This window comes from Oratosquilla oratoria, chromosome 6, assembly GCF_046742065.1.
Source record: "Oratosquilla oratoria isolate Oo_2021 chromosome 6, ASM4674206v1, whole genome shotgun sequence".
In the NCBI taxonomy this organism is placed as follows: Eukaryota; Metazoa; Arthropoda; class Malacostraca; order Stomatopoda; family Squillidae; genus Oratosquilla; species Oratosquilla oratoria.
In genome coordinates, this window is record NC_134782.1 from 72,862,448 (window position 1) to 72,879,292 (window position 16,845).

A 16,845-nucleotide genomic window follows, 5' to 3' on the forward strand; every position below is an offset into this window, starting at 1 on the left:
CTTTGATCAATATTTTCAACTATGCCTCCCTGGCTAAATAACATTTTTGCTCCATCCCCCATTCCTTGCTACATATGACCTTAAATACTTTCTCTTGGGATTTTCCTTTATGACTTACCTCTAACTCATTGCCACCCTTACCCCTTGTACATTTTATCACCTTACATTTAGTTTTAACTATCTCTTTTCACATAACCTCCCCAGACTCAACTACAAGTGTAGTGTTATTTCCAAACAACAACTGGCTTATCTCTCACTAACCACTGGCCCCTCATCCTCACATTCACCTTTCATACAAACACAGGGAGTGAATAAATATGTACCACAACAAAAAATGGAAAGAAAATACATAATAAGCTGGTACAACAAAAGCTGTAGTGAAGCTAAGGATAATACAGACAAAGCTTGGAAGAAATGGAAAAGAGACAAGAAAACAAGCAAATGGCAAAAGTACATCAAACTTAGAAATGAGTATGTAAAAATACACAGAGATGAAAAGAGAAACTATGAAAAAAAGATAATAGATAAATGTAAGGAAGAACCCAAACTATTTTACAGGTATATAAATGGAAAACTGAAGAACAAACAAGAATTAGAAAAACTGCACCAAAGTAAAAATGAATATACAGAAGAACTGGAAATGGCTGAAATTATGAACAATCATTTCAAATCAGTATTCACAATAGAAAACTCACCTAACTGTGAGGAAATAGTGAGAGAGTTATCCCCCTCAATGAAAGAAATAATCATAACACATAAGGAAATCAGTGACCAAATTAAAACCCTTGATGTTATAAAATCACATGGTCCAGACGGAATTGCAAATTGGATACTGAAAGAATGCATGGAAGAATTAACAGACAAAAAATACAATATAATTAAATTCTCACTTAACCACTTCCATACAGTGACACCTACGTAGGCGGCATGAGGTGCAAGTGGGTACTCGATGATGCTGACGTCGCCATCTTGATTATATCTATTGTAGTCGTACCTACGTAACTTTCATTCTCTCTAAACTGGCTTCATCATGTTTTCTATGGTTATCAAAATATACTGGTGAAAGAGAACGAACGATTGAGCACTGACTTTATTTTTTATAATGCGATTATTATGACACAACATCGCACGTCGGGCAGCTAATGCTGCCAGACATGCGATGTGCCCCGGAGTGAAGAGGTTAAAGAAGGAAAAGTACCACAGGACTGGAAGAAGGCAAACATTATACCAATATATAACGGAGGAAACAAAGAAGACCCATCTAACTACAGACCAGTCTCACTAACAAGAACTGTAGCAAAAATTTGTGAAAAAGTTGTCAAAAATAGATGGGTTAAGCATTTGGAAGAAAAAACTATACTGAATCCAAACCAATTTGGATTCAGACAAGGAAGATCATGTACAACAAACTTGATTTGCTTCTATTCAAGACTAATAGACATAATACAAGAGAGAGATGGGTGGGCATACTGTGCCTTTCTGGACCTATAAAAGGCATTTGATAAGGTACCACATAAAAAACTAATAAAGAAGATGGAGTCAATAGGTGGCATCAGAGGAAAATTATTGGAGTGGATGAAAGATTTTCTGATTGGGAGGAAAATGAGAGTAATAATTAGAGATAAATTCTCAAACTGGGAAGAAGTGATAAGCGGTGTCCCGCAGGGATCAGTACTGGCCCCGATCATGTTTGCCATATACATTAATGACATGGATGAAGGTGTAGAGTGTTATATGAATTTCTTTGCAGATGATGCAAAGATACTAAAGAAGGTAAAAACAGAGGAAGACTGCAACTTATTGCAACAAGATTTGGACAAGATCTGGCACTGGACTCAAAAGTGGGAAGTAAAATTCAATATCAAGAAATGTAGTATAATGGAATTTGGAAAGCGTAAAAACAGAATATCGAAAGATTACAAAATTGGTGAAGAGGTGAAAAAAGTAAACTCGGAGAAAGATCTCGGAGTGATGATCAGCAAGGACATGACACTGGATAAGCATATCAATAAAATATCTGGAGAAACCTACAATTTATTGAGGTCAATTATAGTGGTGTTTGCTTATTTGGACAAGGAAATGATGAAAAAATTCTAACTACACTAATAAGACCAAAACTTGAGTACGCAGCACCACCATGGACACCCAGTACCAAAAAGAATATAAAAAAATCAGAAAGAATACAAAGAGCAACAACGAAACTAGCACCAACTCTTTCCGAACTGACATATGAGCAAAGACTATCCAAACTAGAATTACCAACTTTGGAACAAAGAAGGAAAAGAGGTGACTTGCTGACTATCTATAGAATAATGAAAGGAATGGAAGTCTTAGATAAGAATGACTTGCTAATATGGTATAATGGTAAAACAAGAGGACACGAAAAGAAACTAAAAAAGGATAGTTACAGTGTGGCGACATGCCACCAGTCTTAACCAGACTGGCCATGACGCATTCTGACCCAAGCTTATATATGTCCCATAGTGGGCAAGCATAGTCAGCAAGGACATCCGAACACAAGGCAGCTGACCAATCAGAAGCCCGGAAAACTAGCCGGAGACCAGTCAGCAGACATTCGACTTAGGCCTATGTACCCTGCTTGTCATAGTTGGCAAGTGTAGTGAGCAAGAGTGTCCACAACAAAATGAAACGAGCCAATCAGGAGCCAGCACAAGTTGCCTGGGTCTGCACCAGCCTCCTTTATAAGGAGGGCGACCAAGCCAAGAGATCAGTTCACTCCAGGACACGATATCTTCAAGCAGCTCTCCGCTCCAAGCAGTACCCTTCTCCAAGCAACAGTCATCTCCAAGCAACAGTCGTCTCCAGTGAACAGTCGTCTCCAAGCAACAGTCATCTCCACATGTCAAGTTCTCCCTTTACGCGCTTAGAGTAAGTAAAGCCGAGTACATAGAGTTACTAGTTTATCCAAACCTAACCACAACAACAGAAGAGATCTGAAAAGGAACAGTTTCCCACGCAGAGTGATAGATACCTGGAACAAATTAGACAACGAAACAGTGTGTACAAACACTATTCAAGATTTTATGAAAAAACTTGATGCTGAGAGATACAAAGACAGGTCACCACAAGCATAGCTCTCTTCCTGAATAATACAACTAGGTAAATAGGAACTGTCAAAACTAGACTTAATATTAACTTCTGAACCAGATATCGTGAACAAAAATGGAGTATAAAACACCAATTGGAAAGAGTGACCATATACTACTAGTTTGAATTAAAAGAACAGAACTATGTAGGAAGGAATGATAAACATAGGGAAGGAAGATTAAAGTACAACAAAACAGATTTGGTGAAACTAAGAAAAAAATTCCAAAATACAAACTGGGATAAATTCTCCAAAGAGGAAACAAAGATGGAAGACAAATGGAACATATTAAAAAAAAAGTACAAGGAAGGAATTGATAAATATGTACCAAAGAAGATGCAGAGAGATTTATATGAAGTGTTGGTATAACAAAAGGAGCAGTGAGGCTAAAGACAGAAGAGACAAAGCCTGGAAAAGATGGAAAAGAGAAAAAAACAACCAAATGGTAAACATATATAAAACTTAGGAATGAATATGTGAACATGCGCAGGAAAGAAAAAAGAAATTATGAAAAAGATATTATTGACAAATGTAAGGATCAACCTAAACTCTTTTACAGATATGTAAATGACAAATTAAAGGATAAACACAAAATTGTAAAACTGTGTGAAGGAGATGAAGAATATATAGATGACAAAGAAATGGCAGAAGTTATGATCAGACATTTCAGGTTTGTTTTTACAATTGAGAACTCACAAATTTGGGAAGATGGACAACAAGAAAGACCCCCTAAAATGAAAGAAATAAAGGTAACACAGAAATACATACATATACCAAGGCTTTTCCCCCCTTACAAGGGAGGTAGCCAAAAAGAAAAAGGCATAAAATCATTCCCACCCATTCCATCCTAAATACACTCCCCTCCCCCTCACCCTCCCTCTTATCTTAGCACCTCCTGGAGGATGGGTCATCCCTGCACCTTGTCCACTGCCCTTGATCAAAGGCAGTGTCGCAAGACACAGCACATCCACAGCAAGGCCGCTTCATTAAATTGGCGACCCCCCCTCTCTCCATCCCCCAATGCATAAAAGGAGAAGACGGGGAGAAATCCCTTCGGGCTGCATCAAATTTTGCTCACACATAATACCTCACCCCCCATCCACCCGCCCATTCCACCTCATGCATCACAGCATCATCCATATACAACCATTCTCCATTCACCCCTGTCTTCTGTCCTTTTCCATCCTTCCTCAACAGACATTCCCCTCTTCCCCAAAGCCCCCTTCACCCCATCCATCCATCTCATCCTAAGACGTCCCCTCATGTTCACTCCCTCCACCTCTGCCTTCCATACCTCTTTTACTAGTCTTTCTTCACTCATTCTTTCCATGTGTCCAAACCATCCTAATACTCTTTCATCAACCCTATCTCCCAACTCCCTTTCCACCCCTGTTCTCCTCCTCACCTCCTCATTTCTCACTCTATCTAGCCTAGTAACCCCCATCATACTTCTCAGACACCTCATCTCAACTACATTCAAACACCTTCTCTCTTCTGTCCCATGTTTCTGCCCCATACAGAAAGAAATAAGAGACCAAATAAAAAACCTAGTTGTTAGGAAATTGCATGGACCAGATGGAATTGCAAATTGGATACTGAGTGTATAGATGAACTGACAGACAAATTATACAAGATAATAGACGTTTCACTCAAAGAAGGAAAGGTACTGCAAGATTGGAAAGATGCAAACATAGTACCAATATATAAAGGAGGAAACAAAGAAGATCCTACAAACTTCAGACCAGTATCCCTTACAAGCACAGTAGCAAAAATATGCTAAAAATGATCAGAAACAATTGGACCAAACACTTGGAAGAAAATAAAATATTAAACCCTAACCAATTTGGTTTTAGAAGTGGAAGATTGTGTACCACAAACTTGATATGCTTTTACTTGAGATTAATTGAGATAATACAAGAAAGAGATGGCTGGGTGGATTGCACCTTCTTGTAGTTGCAGAAGGCTTTTGACAAAGTACCACATAAAAAGTTAATAAGAAAAATTGAAATAATAGGAGGAATACAAAGTAAGCTACTGGAATGGATGAAGGATTTATTAAGTGGGACAAAAATGAGAGTGGTACTAAGAGACAAAAATTCAAACTCAGAAGATGTGAAGAGTGGTGTCCCGCAAGGCTCTGTATTGGCTCCTTTAATGTTTGCCATATATATAAATGATATGAATGAGGAAGTGAATTGTTACATGAACTTCTTTGCTGACAATGCCAAATTATGAGTAAGTACAAAAGAAGATTGCAGATCACTACAAGAAGACCTGGACAAAATATGGGAATGGAGTCAGAGATGTGAGATGAACTTTAACATTAAGAAATATAGCATAATGGAATTTGGAAAAAGCAAAAATAGAATATTGGGTCAATATAAAATTGGAAACAAGGAAGTCAAAAACAGTCGACTCAGAAAGGGACCTTGGAGTGATTATCTCAAGTGACTTGACACCTGATAAACATATCAATAAATTACTTGGAGAGACTTTTAACTTATTAAGATTAATGAAAGTGGCCTTCGAATACATGGATGAAGAAATGGTAAAGAAAATAGTGGTTACACTAAGACCTAAACTAGAGTATGCTGCAACACTATGGGCACCTAGCACAAAAAAAACATAAGAAAATTAGAAAGAATTCAAAGAGCAGCAACAAAAATGGCACCTACACTATCAAATATGACATAAGAACAAAGATTGGAGAAATTACATCAACACTGGAATAGAGAAGAGAAAGAGGTGATTTGTTGACCATTTACAGAATTATGAAAGGGTTGGGAATTCTTGATAGAGATGACTCATTAAAATGGGACAGAAGAGAAACAAAAGGACACGAAAAGAAGCTAAAGAAGGACAGTTACAGAAGAGATTTAAAAAAGAATAGCTTCCCACATAGAGTGATTGATGTCTGGAACAAACTAAACGGAGAAACAGTGAGTGCCAAAACTATACAAGATTTTAAGAATAAACTGGATGCGGAGATACGAAAACAGGTCACCACGAGCATAGCTCTTGTCCCGCAAAATACAACTAGGTAAAATACATATTGAACAATCATGGTGACATAAAATAAACCTACCTTCACCTCAAACCATTCACTCTCACAATATCCAACTCTAACATAAGCTCTACTACTTACATTAAAGGTTTCAGTTGTCCCTCAGGTTTCCCACTATTCAACACATCTACAACACTCCCCACAATGCCTTTCTATTGACCCTTTTATAAGCCTTTTTTATACCCAATGGAGCCCCCAAAACACACCCTTACCTTTTGCCAAAAACTTCTTTCATACCTGCCTTACAATTTTTTTTTCCATATGCATCTTCTACCTTTCCCACAGTTCTTCCCCAATTACTCCCTCTGTTTTTCTCCTAATTATCTCAACACTCTCCCATATGCCTGCACAACTATACATAACAGACTGATTCCTCTAAAACAATAAATATATTTGTTCCCTTTTCCTTTGTAAAATGGAACTATACAATCACCCCTCCAGCATACTCCCTCCCATAGTCATACATTAAATAACCTCATTAGCTAATCAACTAGAAGTTGTTCTTTTAGTCAGACAATCCACAGACACCTATCCAACAGAGGCACTTAAATATATTTCATAACTTGACCCATGGGACAAGATTGTGAATCACTACAGAAAGACCTAGATAAAATCTGGAAATGGAGTCAAAAGTGGGAAGTGAACTTTATCAAGAAATGTAGTATAATAGAGTTTGGGAAACCCAGCGAACATGGGCATTACGGGCCAATTAAGGCAAACTTTGGGCTTAGTTTGGAAGGTTGGCAAGATGGTAGCCTTATATCAGACCAATTAATTCCTCACATCAGTAAATGTTATCTGGATCAATGACGGCTCTTTGATATTGGGCCAATTTATTTTAATAGTTTTTTTTTGTAATCCGCTCTAATACTAGGAGTTCTGTGTAGGGCCAATTTATTATAATGTCATATTCTGTAATCCGTAATAATACTGAGAGTTTTATGCAGGACAAATTCACTTAAAATATTGTTTCCCATAATCCGTAATAGTACTGAGAGTTCTGTGTAGGGCCAATTTAGTACATCATATTTCATAATACATAATAATATTGGGACTTTTATGCAGGGCCAATTTACTTAGAACACTGTTTCCCGTAATTAATAACAGAGTTCTGTGTAAGGCAGATTTATTTTCATGTGTGTAAGGCCAGTTTACAATACATAACAGTTTACCTTTTAACATAACACTTTACATTTTAATGCAATGTCAATGAATACCTATACTTTGGACACACCCTGCATGAACAAGAGCTTTCATATCCTGATAAGGTATAGGTGGCATAATATCACAGGTATAGTAATTAATTTTTCAAACATCCCACCCTGACATAGAACATACTAACAACCAGTGTTTCTGTTTCTGTAGGGTAACTGGAAAACCTTCATTGGAGTAACTCTATCATGCAGGCATTGGTGGTGCACATGACATTACATTATTTCTTGTCTATTTAAGTATCGTAAACATCCTTAAAAATAATGAAGTTACTTTTACCTATAGTTTTGCTTTTTTGTTAATAACACGAGAAAATATATTCAAATAACTGGTTATCTCTCATATCTAATTGATAAAATATGGATTTATGACATGTTACGTCTATACCAAAAAAATATTGGAACCTTTGTTATGATTGTTCTTCATTTTTGGCACGAGACGTTGGATGTCGGCACTGGTTTATTGCTGTGGGCGGTAAGTGTTTGATTGCATATTTTCTCCTTTTTTTCACAATTTGGTGGTGACTGCCTTATACACTTTTACCGTTTATACCACCTGCTGCAATGTCTTCCTCCTGGTCCCTACATCGGAGACAGAAGCAAAAGTTTGAATCCTACTAGCAAGAAAGTGTCAATGTTGCCGGTAGCATTGCCAGTACAAGCAAAGAGCTAATTCAGCATCAGAGAAAGGACAAATGTAGTACCAGTTTAAATGATTCTGATGTAAAAGTAGATTCATATCTATACTCTGATAATACCAGTAGTAATAATGCAGACGATCCTTATGAGCTGCTGGCCAGTTACAGTAGTAGCGAGCTATCAGAGGAAAGTGAAACTGAAAGTGATGCACAAATGGAAGTGTTGTTGCCATACAAATCTGTAGACACTGAAACCTTGGTTAAGAACTGGGCCATCAAACACCAGATTAAGCACTGCACTGCAATTTGATGCAAATTTGCCATCAGACCCTTGGACAATTTGTAAAACTCCATCAGGTCTTACTGACATGACAAAGAAAATATGTGGGGGTGAGTATTTTCATTTTGGATAAAAGAACTCTCTCAAAGAGTTTCTTGAATTGGTTCCTGATGCAGAGAGTAGAGTCACAACAGTTTCCTTGAAAATAAATTGTGGTGGAATTCCACTATGTAAGACTGAGCAGTGGGGAGCAATTTTGGCCAATCTTAGTTCAGTTTTGCACTGATAACGAAACAATCATTTCAGAACCAGCACCAGTGTGAATATTTTTAGGGGTTTCTAAACCTACAAATGTGCAAGAATATTTATAATCTTTTATAGAAGAAATGCTTGAATTAGAAAGAGGGTTTGATTTTAAGGGGTCAAAATTCATGTTATGTATCCAATCTTTTATCTGTGATGCTGCTGCTCGCCAATTTTTAAAATGTATTAGATCGCATTATGGTTACATTAGCCTAGCTGCAAGCGATGCCCAAAGCATGGTAATTATGCAGGAACAGTTACATTTCCTGAACTTGATGCTAAAAAGAGAACCAATTCAAATTTTACTTCTATGGAAGATAATGATCACCATCATAGCCGAAGTTCACTACTAGCACTTAATATTGGACTTGTTTCACAGTTTGCACTCGACCCAATGCACCTTCTTTATTTGGGTGTCATGAGAAAATTGCTCAACCTTTGGCTAAAGGGACCTCTGTCTATGAGGATTGGCTCTCGGTGTAAAGAACAAATATCAGCAAAACTGGAAAGACTTGTAAATTACATGCCTTGTGAAGTTAACAGAAAACCAAGAAGTTTAGATGAAGTTGATAGATATAAAAGCCACAGATAAAAGGTCCTTCCCCACCTGAACTTGTTTTTGGTTATGGTATGATATTTAGGCCAGTGGCCAGGCACTGGGACCGAGGAGGTCATTCAGCACCGTCATGACTGATTGGTGAAGAGTGGGTGAAAGATTAAAGTTTGATAAAATTATAAAATCATTAAATTTGGTTTAAAAATGAGTAGATAAAAAGTAGAAATAAATAACATTGTTTTGATAGAGATCTAAATATCTTTTAAAAGATTTGTTTCTTTTAAAAATCCAAAAAGTTGGTCAATATCAGCTTCCTCACCCAAAATCTCTTTAAGAGATTTTGAGTGAAGATTGTACTTTGTCTTTATATTTAAAAACTTTGGGCAGTGCACTAGAATGTGCTCAACTGACATCAAAGTGCCACAATGAGCACACTCAGGTGCACTGCCGCTATCCAGGATGAATTTATGGGTTAGGGGGATGTGTCCAATCCTTAATCTGGTTAAAATAACCTGCTTTTTGCGGTTCAAGTTAAAACCAGAGACCCATGGATTTATGGAATTTCTAATATTTTTATATTTCTTATTATTAGCTAAAACTGGGGAAGACCATTGCTCTTGCCATTTGTTTAGAATATGGGATTTTATTATTCTTTTCATGTCAGAATGTGGTATCTTGGTATTTGGTATGTTGTTACATTGTGCAGCTTCCTTTGCTTCTTTGTCAGCTAGTTCATTACCGTGGATTCCCACGTGTGATGGAACCCAGCAGAAATGAACCTCTGTGTCGGCAGGAAATATGAAATAGCCACTCCTGAGCTTTTTGTATTAAAGGGTGAAAGCTATTAAAACAGCTAATACTGTCCAATACACACTTTGAGTCAATAAATTACAAATACATCTTTGGTTTCATGTATTACTTTTAAAGCATGATTAATTGCTGATATTTCTGCAGTAAATATGGAGGCCGAATCAGGAAGTTTAGATAAGTATGATGTGTCATCATGGATGACACCATATCCAACTCCATTATTCGATTTGGATCCATCAGTATAAATCTTTATGTGTTCTTCATGTATTTTATCATGTTCCAAAAATATAGACTTCACCTGCTCAATGGAAATGTTCCTTTTGGTTATCTCTATAGAGCATTTTGATATTTCAGGGATAATCCAAGGGGGAATATGTGGATGGCCCACTTGAAAAACGTTCTGGGTCTTGATAGATACATCTTCTACTTGTTCATTCAATCTGACTTGAAGGGGTTTTGAAGATCTAGAACCTAAAAAATTATCACCATTTACATTCCTGATAGTATCAAAGGCAGGGTTTTTACAGTCTGTCTTGATCTTAAATAAAAGTCTTAGTCCTAGTTCTTCTCTACGAAGGTCAAGTGGCAGTTCACCAGAATCTACATAAATGTTTTCTACTGGTGATGTTCTAAATGCCCCTGAGCATATTCTAAGGCCCATATTATGAACTATGTCAATTCCTTCAGTCTAGTTTTGCAAGCAGAGGAATAAGTTTGACAACCATAATCAATTTTGGATCGGCAAAGAGTGTTGTATAACATTAGCAGTGATCTTTTATCTGCTCCCCAACTGAAGCTAGATATAACTTTCAAGATGTTCAATGATTTCCTGGCTTTCGTCTTCAGGGTATCAATATGGCTGGTCTAAGTCAATTTTGAGTAAAAAATCATGCCAAGAAATTTTACCTCTTCTGCATATGGTAAAATGGTTCCATTTAGATTTAAGGTTGGAATAACTTCTCTTTGTCTACGCCGAGTAAAACGTACAGCAGAGGTTTTTATGGTTGAGATTTTAAAGCCCCATGAGTCAGCCCATCTACTAACAGCATTAATTGAATTTTGTAAATGCTTGCAGGCTGAAATAGCATCATAGCTTGTACAATAAATTGCCAAGTCATCCACAAAAAGGGAGCTCTTTACAGGTGGTGCAATTTCTTCTAAGATATTATTTATTGCCACAGCAAAACAAGTGACACTCAAGACACTTCCTTGGGGGACACCCTCCTTCTGAATAAATGGTTTCGAGAGACTATTGCCAACTCTAACCTTTAACCCCTTCCATACGGTGCCGCACACGTAGGCGTCATGGGGAGCGATTGTATTCGCGAGGCTGCCATATCGGCGTCTTGATTATATTTATTGTAGTCGCCCCTCCATAATGACATTCTTTCTAATTCTTTTGTAATCGCATTTTCTATGGTTATCAAAATTCACGGGTGAAGAGAGAACGATCGATATAAGTGGTGACCATATTTTATGATGCGAGTATTATTACAACACGTCGTACGGCTGGCATTGGCTGCTGCCACCGAGATCCAAGTCCATGACGCCTACGTGTGCGGCACCGTATGGAAGGGGTTAATAACACTGGCCTGCATTTAATTTTTTTTTTTCAAAGGTCGAAGGTTTTTCAAGTGCACTGAATCCAAAAATGCCATCTGTTTCCTTGGATCAGGTCTAGTTTTTGAGATATGAGAAGTGCGACTTTTGGGCCTTGTATAGTACTAAGTATAAGGAAAATGAGGCTGCAGGTATAGCCTATTCTTATTTTTTTTTTTTGCATAAAAATTATACTGTAGCACCCCAAAACTGATACTGAAACCTAATGATGTTTTTGTTTACTTTCAGGAAACTGAAACCGAAACTGAAACTGCATTGACTACATTGACAAACTGCATTGACAACACTGAAACTGAAAATGGTTTAGAAAAGTGTGATCTCCAATCAATGTGACTGATTTTCTAAGAATCTGTGCGTTTTACAAGAATCTGTGCTTCTTGTGTTTCTATTTTGGACACGTATCTTAGATTGACAGAAAATGGAACACAAATGCACAAATCATCCTGATAGGTTCTGCTACATATGTGGTAATGTGATTCTTCCTCGTCGACTAGCAAATATAACTGATTTTGTGAAGAAGGCATATCATGCTTACTTTGGAGTTAAGCTTGGGGACCAGGACAAGCCATTTGCACCCCATGTTAGCTGCAAAACATGTGTCAAGAACTTGCATGATTGGAGAAATAAAAAAAGGAAGAGTATGCCATTCATTGTTCCAATGGTTTGGAGAGAGGGTAAAGATCATGTGTCAGACTGCTATTTCTGCATGACTAATCTTAAAGGAGTCAACCGCAAGAACAAGCATTGTATTCAGTATCCTAATGTTCCGTCTGCCATACGACCAGTCCCTCATGGTCCAGGCCTGCCCGTTCCCGAGCCAGATGTTGCAATGGAATCTAGCTCGGAATCGGAATCTGATAATGCACTAGACAGGGCAGAGGGTGGAGAATACATGCCAGAAGAGAATGACCGGCCAGTGCCTCTAACACAAGCAGATCTCAATGACCTGACACGGGATCTAAACCTATCAAAGGAATCAGCACAGCTTCTGGGTTCTCGTCTTCGTGAGAAAAATTTGCTAGCACCTGAGACAACATTTTTTTGGTACCGAGAGCGTGAAAGAGAATTTAGACAGTTCTTCACAACCCAGAAGGACTTGTCATTAGTTTACTGCAACAACATTGCTGGTTTGATTCAATCAATGGGGCTGGACTATGTTGCTACTGAATGGAGACTGTTCATCGACTCTTCCAGCAGAAGTCTCAAGGCAGTCCTCCTTCACAACGGAAATAAATACTCTTCAATTCCAATCGGTCATTCGGTGCAAATGAAAGAAACTCATGACAACATGGATCAGCTACTGTCTGCTCTGAACTACAATAACCATGGTTGGTTGATCTGTGGAGATCTTAAGGTAGTTGGATTGGTTTTGGGACTACAGGGTGGGTACACAAAGTATCCATGCTTTTTGTGTTTGTGGGATAGTCGGGCTGATGGTCAACATTTTGTCAGACAAGAATGGCCACCACGACAACATTTGGAACCTGGTTCACACAATGTTCAGGCTCGTTCTCTTGTTGAACCAAACAAGGTCTTACTCCCACCTTTACATATCAAACTGGGACTGATGAAGAACTTTGTGAAGGCAATGGACAAGGACGGCATGGGATTTACTTTTCTTCAGCAGAAGTTTCCTCGGATCAGTCTGGAAAAGCTTAAGGCTGGCATCTTTGATGGGCCTCAGATAAGGGAACTTATGAAGGACTCAATGTTTGACGATGCACTGAATGCAGCTGAGCTGTCCGTTTGGTGGTCGCTTAAGTCAGTGATAAGAAACTTTCTAGGAAATAACCGAAGTGCAGAATACAAGAAAGAAGTCAATAAGCTCTTGAACAGCTATAAAAAATTAGGGGCTCGCATGTCAGTCAAAATGCACTTTCTACAGTCCCACTTAAGACTATTTCCCTCAGAACTGTGGTGACTTCAGTGAGGAACAGGGAGAACGTTTCCACCAGGATATTCGTGTCATGGAAGAACTCTACCAAGGCCGGTGGGATGTGAACTTTCTTGTGGACTACTGTTGGTGTTTGAAACGAGACGTGGTGACTGCCCAACACAGGAGAAAGTCACTGAAAAGGCCCTTCATCCATGATTAGATTTTCTGTAATATATCCTCTTTATCTTCTGAACTATGCAAGAAAAAATTATTTCTTTTGTCAAGAATTTTTTTCCAAAATTAAAGGGAATAAATAGCACTAAATGGCGTTTTTAATTATTTTTACCGCCTCGTATCTCAAAAACGTGACCTAATTGAACAAAATGAGTGTGATTTTTAGATTCTGCATAGCAAATTACCCTAGAATCAGTTATCAGATGCTTTACCTTTGAAACTTCGCAGGCCAGTGTAATCTATCAGATAAAAATGAGTTAATGAATCTCAGCATATTACCTCGGATGCCTATTTTATTAAATTGTTGGATAATTCCAAACCTACAAGTTGTGTCATAGGCTTTCTCGAGATCAAAGAAAACACCTATCATTTGACACTGTTTTGAGAATCCTTGTTGGATTTGGTTGGATAGTCTCAGCAGTGGGTCCAGCGTGGATCTGTTCTTACGGAAACCAAACTGGTAGGGTGAAAGTTTGTTTTCAGATTCTAAGTACCAAACAAGTCTGGTATTTCTCATCTTTTCCATTAACTTGCAGACACAACTGGTTAAGGCTAGCCTGTAGCTAGATGGATCAAGAGGATTCTTATTGGGCTTTTTGATAGGTATTATAATGGCAATTTTCCAGCTTTTTGGTAATATATCTGTCTCCCAGGTTCTGTTGATGATTTTTAAAAGAAAGGTTTTAGCATCTTCTGGGAGATTCTTGATCATTTCGTATAATACTGTGTCCTCACCAGGGGCTGTAGTTTTTGTGGAGGAAAGAGCTTCTTTAAATTCTATAGGGAGAATTTTACGTTATAGATTTCTCTGCCATTTCAGTTGAGATCCAGAAAAATCTGAGCATTTTGAATTTTCTGGGATTTGGGTGAGTGATTTTCTGGACTAGAAATTTTGGAGAAGTGTTCACCTAAATTTTCTGCAACGTCATATGGATCTGTAATGAGTGTGTTATTTATTTTCAGCGTAGGTAAAGGTGAGGGAACGAACTTGCTACTAGTGAAGCCATGATTCTCGTTTTGATTTCTTGAAGTGTTTGTGCTGCTTAGCAAGGGCACGTTTATATATAATCTTGCTCTGTGTTGAACCGCTATTTTTGTATTGTCGGTAACATTTTCAGGTTATCTTTCTTAGTACTCCACAGGTTTTGTTCCACCATGGAACTGTAGGTCTACTGGGTTTCCCTTTGGTTTTTGGAATAGCAATCTCAGCACTTTTTAAGATTGCTTCAGTAAGAAATTTATATGCTTCTATATGACTGTCAAAAGTTTCAAAATCTTGATCTGAAATTAAATTATTTTTATACTTATTCCAGTCAGCTTCCTGAACCTTCCATTTAGGGGGACATTGTGTTGGAGTATTTTTGACATACTTAAAATGGATGGGGAAGTGGTCACTTTCATTAAGATACTCATTGACAGACCATGTAAAATCGAGATGGATGGAAGATGTATACGGTACTTAGATCAATGGCACTGGTTGTATTATTATGAGTTTTATGGTAAGTCATAGATCCATCATTATACAAGGTGATAGGATTATTGTCAATAAATTTCTCGATTAATTTCCCCTTAGCATTTAATATGCTACCTCCCCAGAGAGGGTTATGAGAGTTGAAGTCACCAAGTAATAAAAATGGGCTTGGGAGCTGGTTAGTTAAGTCTTGTATGTCATGTTCTGTGAAGCCACATTTACGTGGAAGATAAAGAGAGCATATAGTAATTTTTTTATCTAGTATAGTTTCAACAGCCACAGCTTGCAGAGATGTCACAAGATTTAAGAATGTGTGTTGTATTGATTTATGAATTATTATTGCTGCTCCACCATGGGCAATATCTCCTGGAGGAGGAGGCGAATGGTATATAGAGTAGTTTAATCCAGGATTATATGAGTTACTGCCTATCTTTGTCTCCTGTAAACAAATAATTCCTGGATTAGAATCATGTAGTATGATCTTTAGCTGTTCAGATATGGCTCTTATTCCTTTGCAGTTCCACTGTAATCTTTGAATTTGGAATAGGTTATTTTTTCCCTCTGACAGACAGAGGGAGCAGTATGTTGGGGATTGAAATTTTTCTGTAGTCTTTTTATCTTGGAAGGTTGAGATTCTTTCAGCCTTTCATGAGTACTTGATAGGGGAAGGTTCTCAAGAAGACTTTTCAGGGATGTACGGGAGTTGGTAGACTTCTCTTGGCAGTCTGGAGAGACATTCTCTGCAGTTTCCATCTTGCCAGTAGTTTGGGGAAGCATTATGGAAGTAGTATCTTCAGATGTAGTATTATCCGTTTCCATGAGCTAGTCAAATATATTGGGGGTATCACAATCAGAGTTTGTTGTGTTCTCTTTGTTTTTTGCTCTCTTTTTGACAGGGGGTTCTATGAATCCATCTGAGTCTTCAGCCCTGTTGGTTTGTTTATTTTTTATTGTTATTATTTTAGATTTTGTTTCTAGTTTCAGGTCCTTTTCTTTTTCATCAACTGATCTACTATTAGGTGGCACATTCTGAGTTTTTTGCTTATCAGATAGGTTGCTGGTGGTTCGAGGGTTGTTTTGTGAGTTAGCCTTTTTAATTTTTGAATGGTTATTAGGATCAGGCAAAATATTATCATAGTCCACACTATTAATAGGGTTTGCTGCAGCACTAGTGTTAGGTATTGGAGTCTGGGTTTTGGGAATTCCAGTTAGAACATCCTTGTGTGCAATAGTGTTAGGATTTGATGAGTTATTATCTAATTTTATTTTCATTTTCTTTACTATGTCAGCATAGGTTGAGTTGGGGTTTCTATTGGCTCCCATTAGTTTTCGCTTTGCATTGCCAATACTGCTCCATTTCAAGGCACTGTGGGAGGTTATGTGGATATATGGGATAGGAGGAAAGCTTCTGGGAGCTGTCAAGAGTTTTTATAAGAGTAGTAGAGCTTGTGTCAGGATTAGAAATGGAGAGAGTGAGTGGTTTGAGGTAAAGGTGGGACTTCGTCAGGGATGCGTTATGTCACCCTGGCTGTTCAACTTATACATGGATGGGGTGGTACGAGAGGTGAATGCAAGGGTAGTGGGTTAGGGATTGGAGTTGGTTAAGGAAAATGGAGAAAAGTGGGAGGTGAGCCAGCTGTTGTTTACGGACGACACTGCGCTTGTGGCAGGATCGG

The 16,845-nt window shown here is 38.0% G+C and overlaps 1 protein-coding gene across 1 annotated transcript; it reads right to left on the reverse strand.

Moving 5' to 3' along the window:
- Nucleotides 1–9,409: 9,409 nt before the first annotated feature.
- On the reverse strand, nucleotides 9,410–15,988 carry LOC143026096 (uncharacterized). The gene is made up of 6 exons (XM_076186093.1): nucleotides 15,826–15,988; nucleotides 14,872–14,979; nucleotides 14,023–14,475; nucleotides 10,875–11,044; nucleotides 10,078–10,656; nucleotides 9,410–9,976 (listed from the first exon to the last, which is right to left on the reverse strand). The coding sequence occupies exons 1-6, from the start codon at nucleotides 15,986–15,988 to the stop codon at nucleotides 9,410–9,412; spliced, it is 2,040 nt and encodes a 679-aa protein (XP_076042208.1).
- Nucleotides 15,989–16,845: the final 857 nt, after the last annotated feature.

Excerpts from the sequence above, each read along its gene's own strand:
- LOC143026096 (XM_076186093.1), bottom strand. The coding sequence starts at position 15,988 with ATGGAAACGGATAATACTACATCTGAAGATACTACTTCCATAATGCTT. Across the intron at positions 10,657-10,874 it reads TTTTACCATATGCAGAAGAG|ACTGAAGGAATTGACATAGT; the intron begins GTAAAATTTCTT and ends TTGCAAAACTAG. Across the intron at positions 9,977-10,077 it reads CAATTAATCATGCTTTAAAA|CTCAGGAGTGGCTATTTCAT; the intron begins GTAATACATGAA and ends TAATACAAAAAG.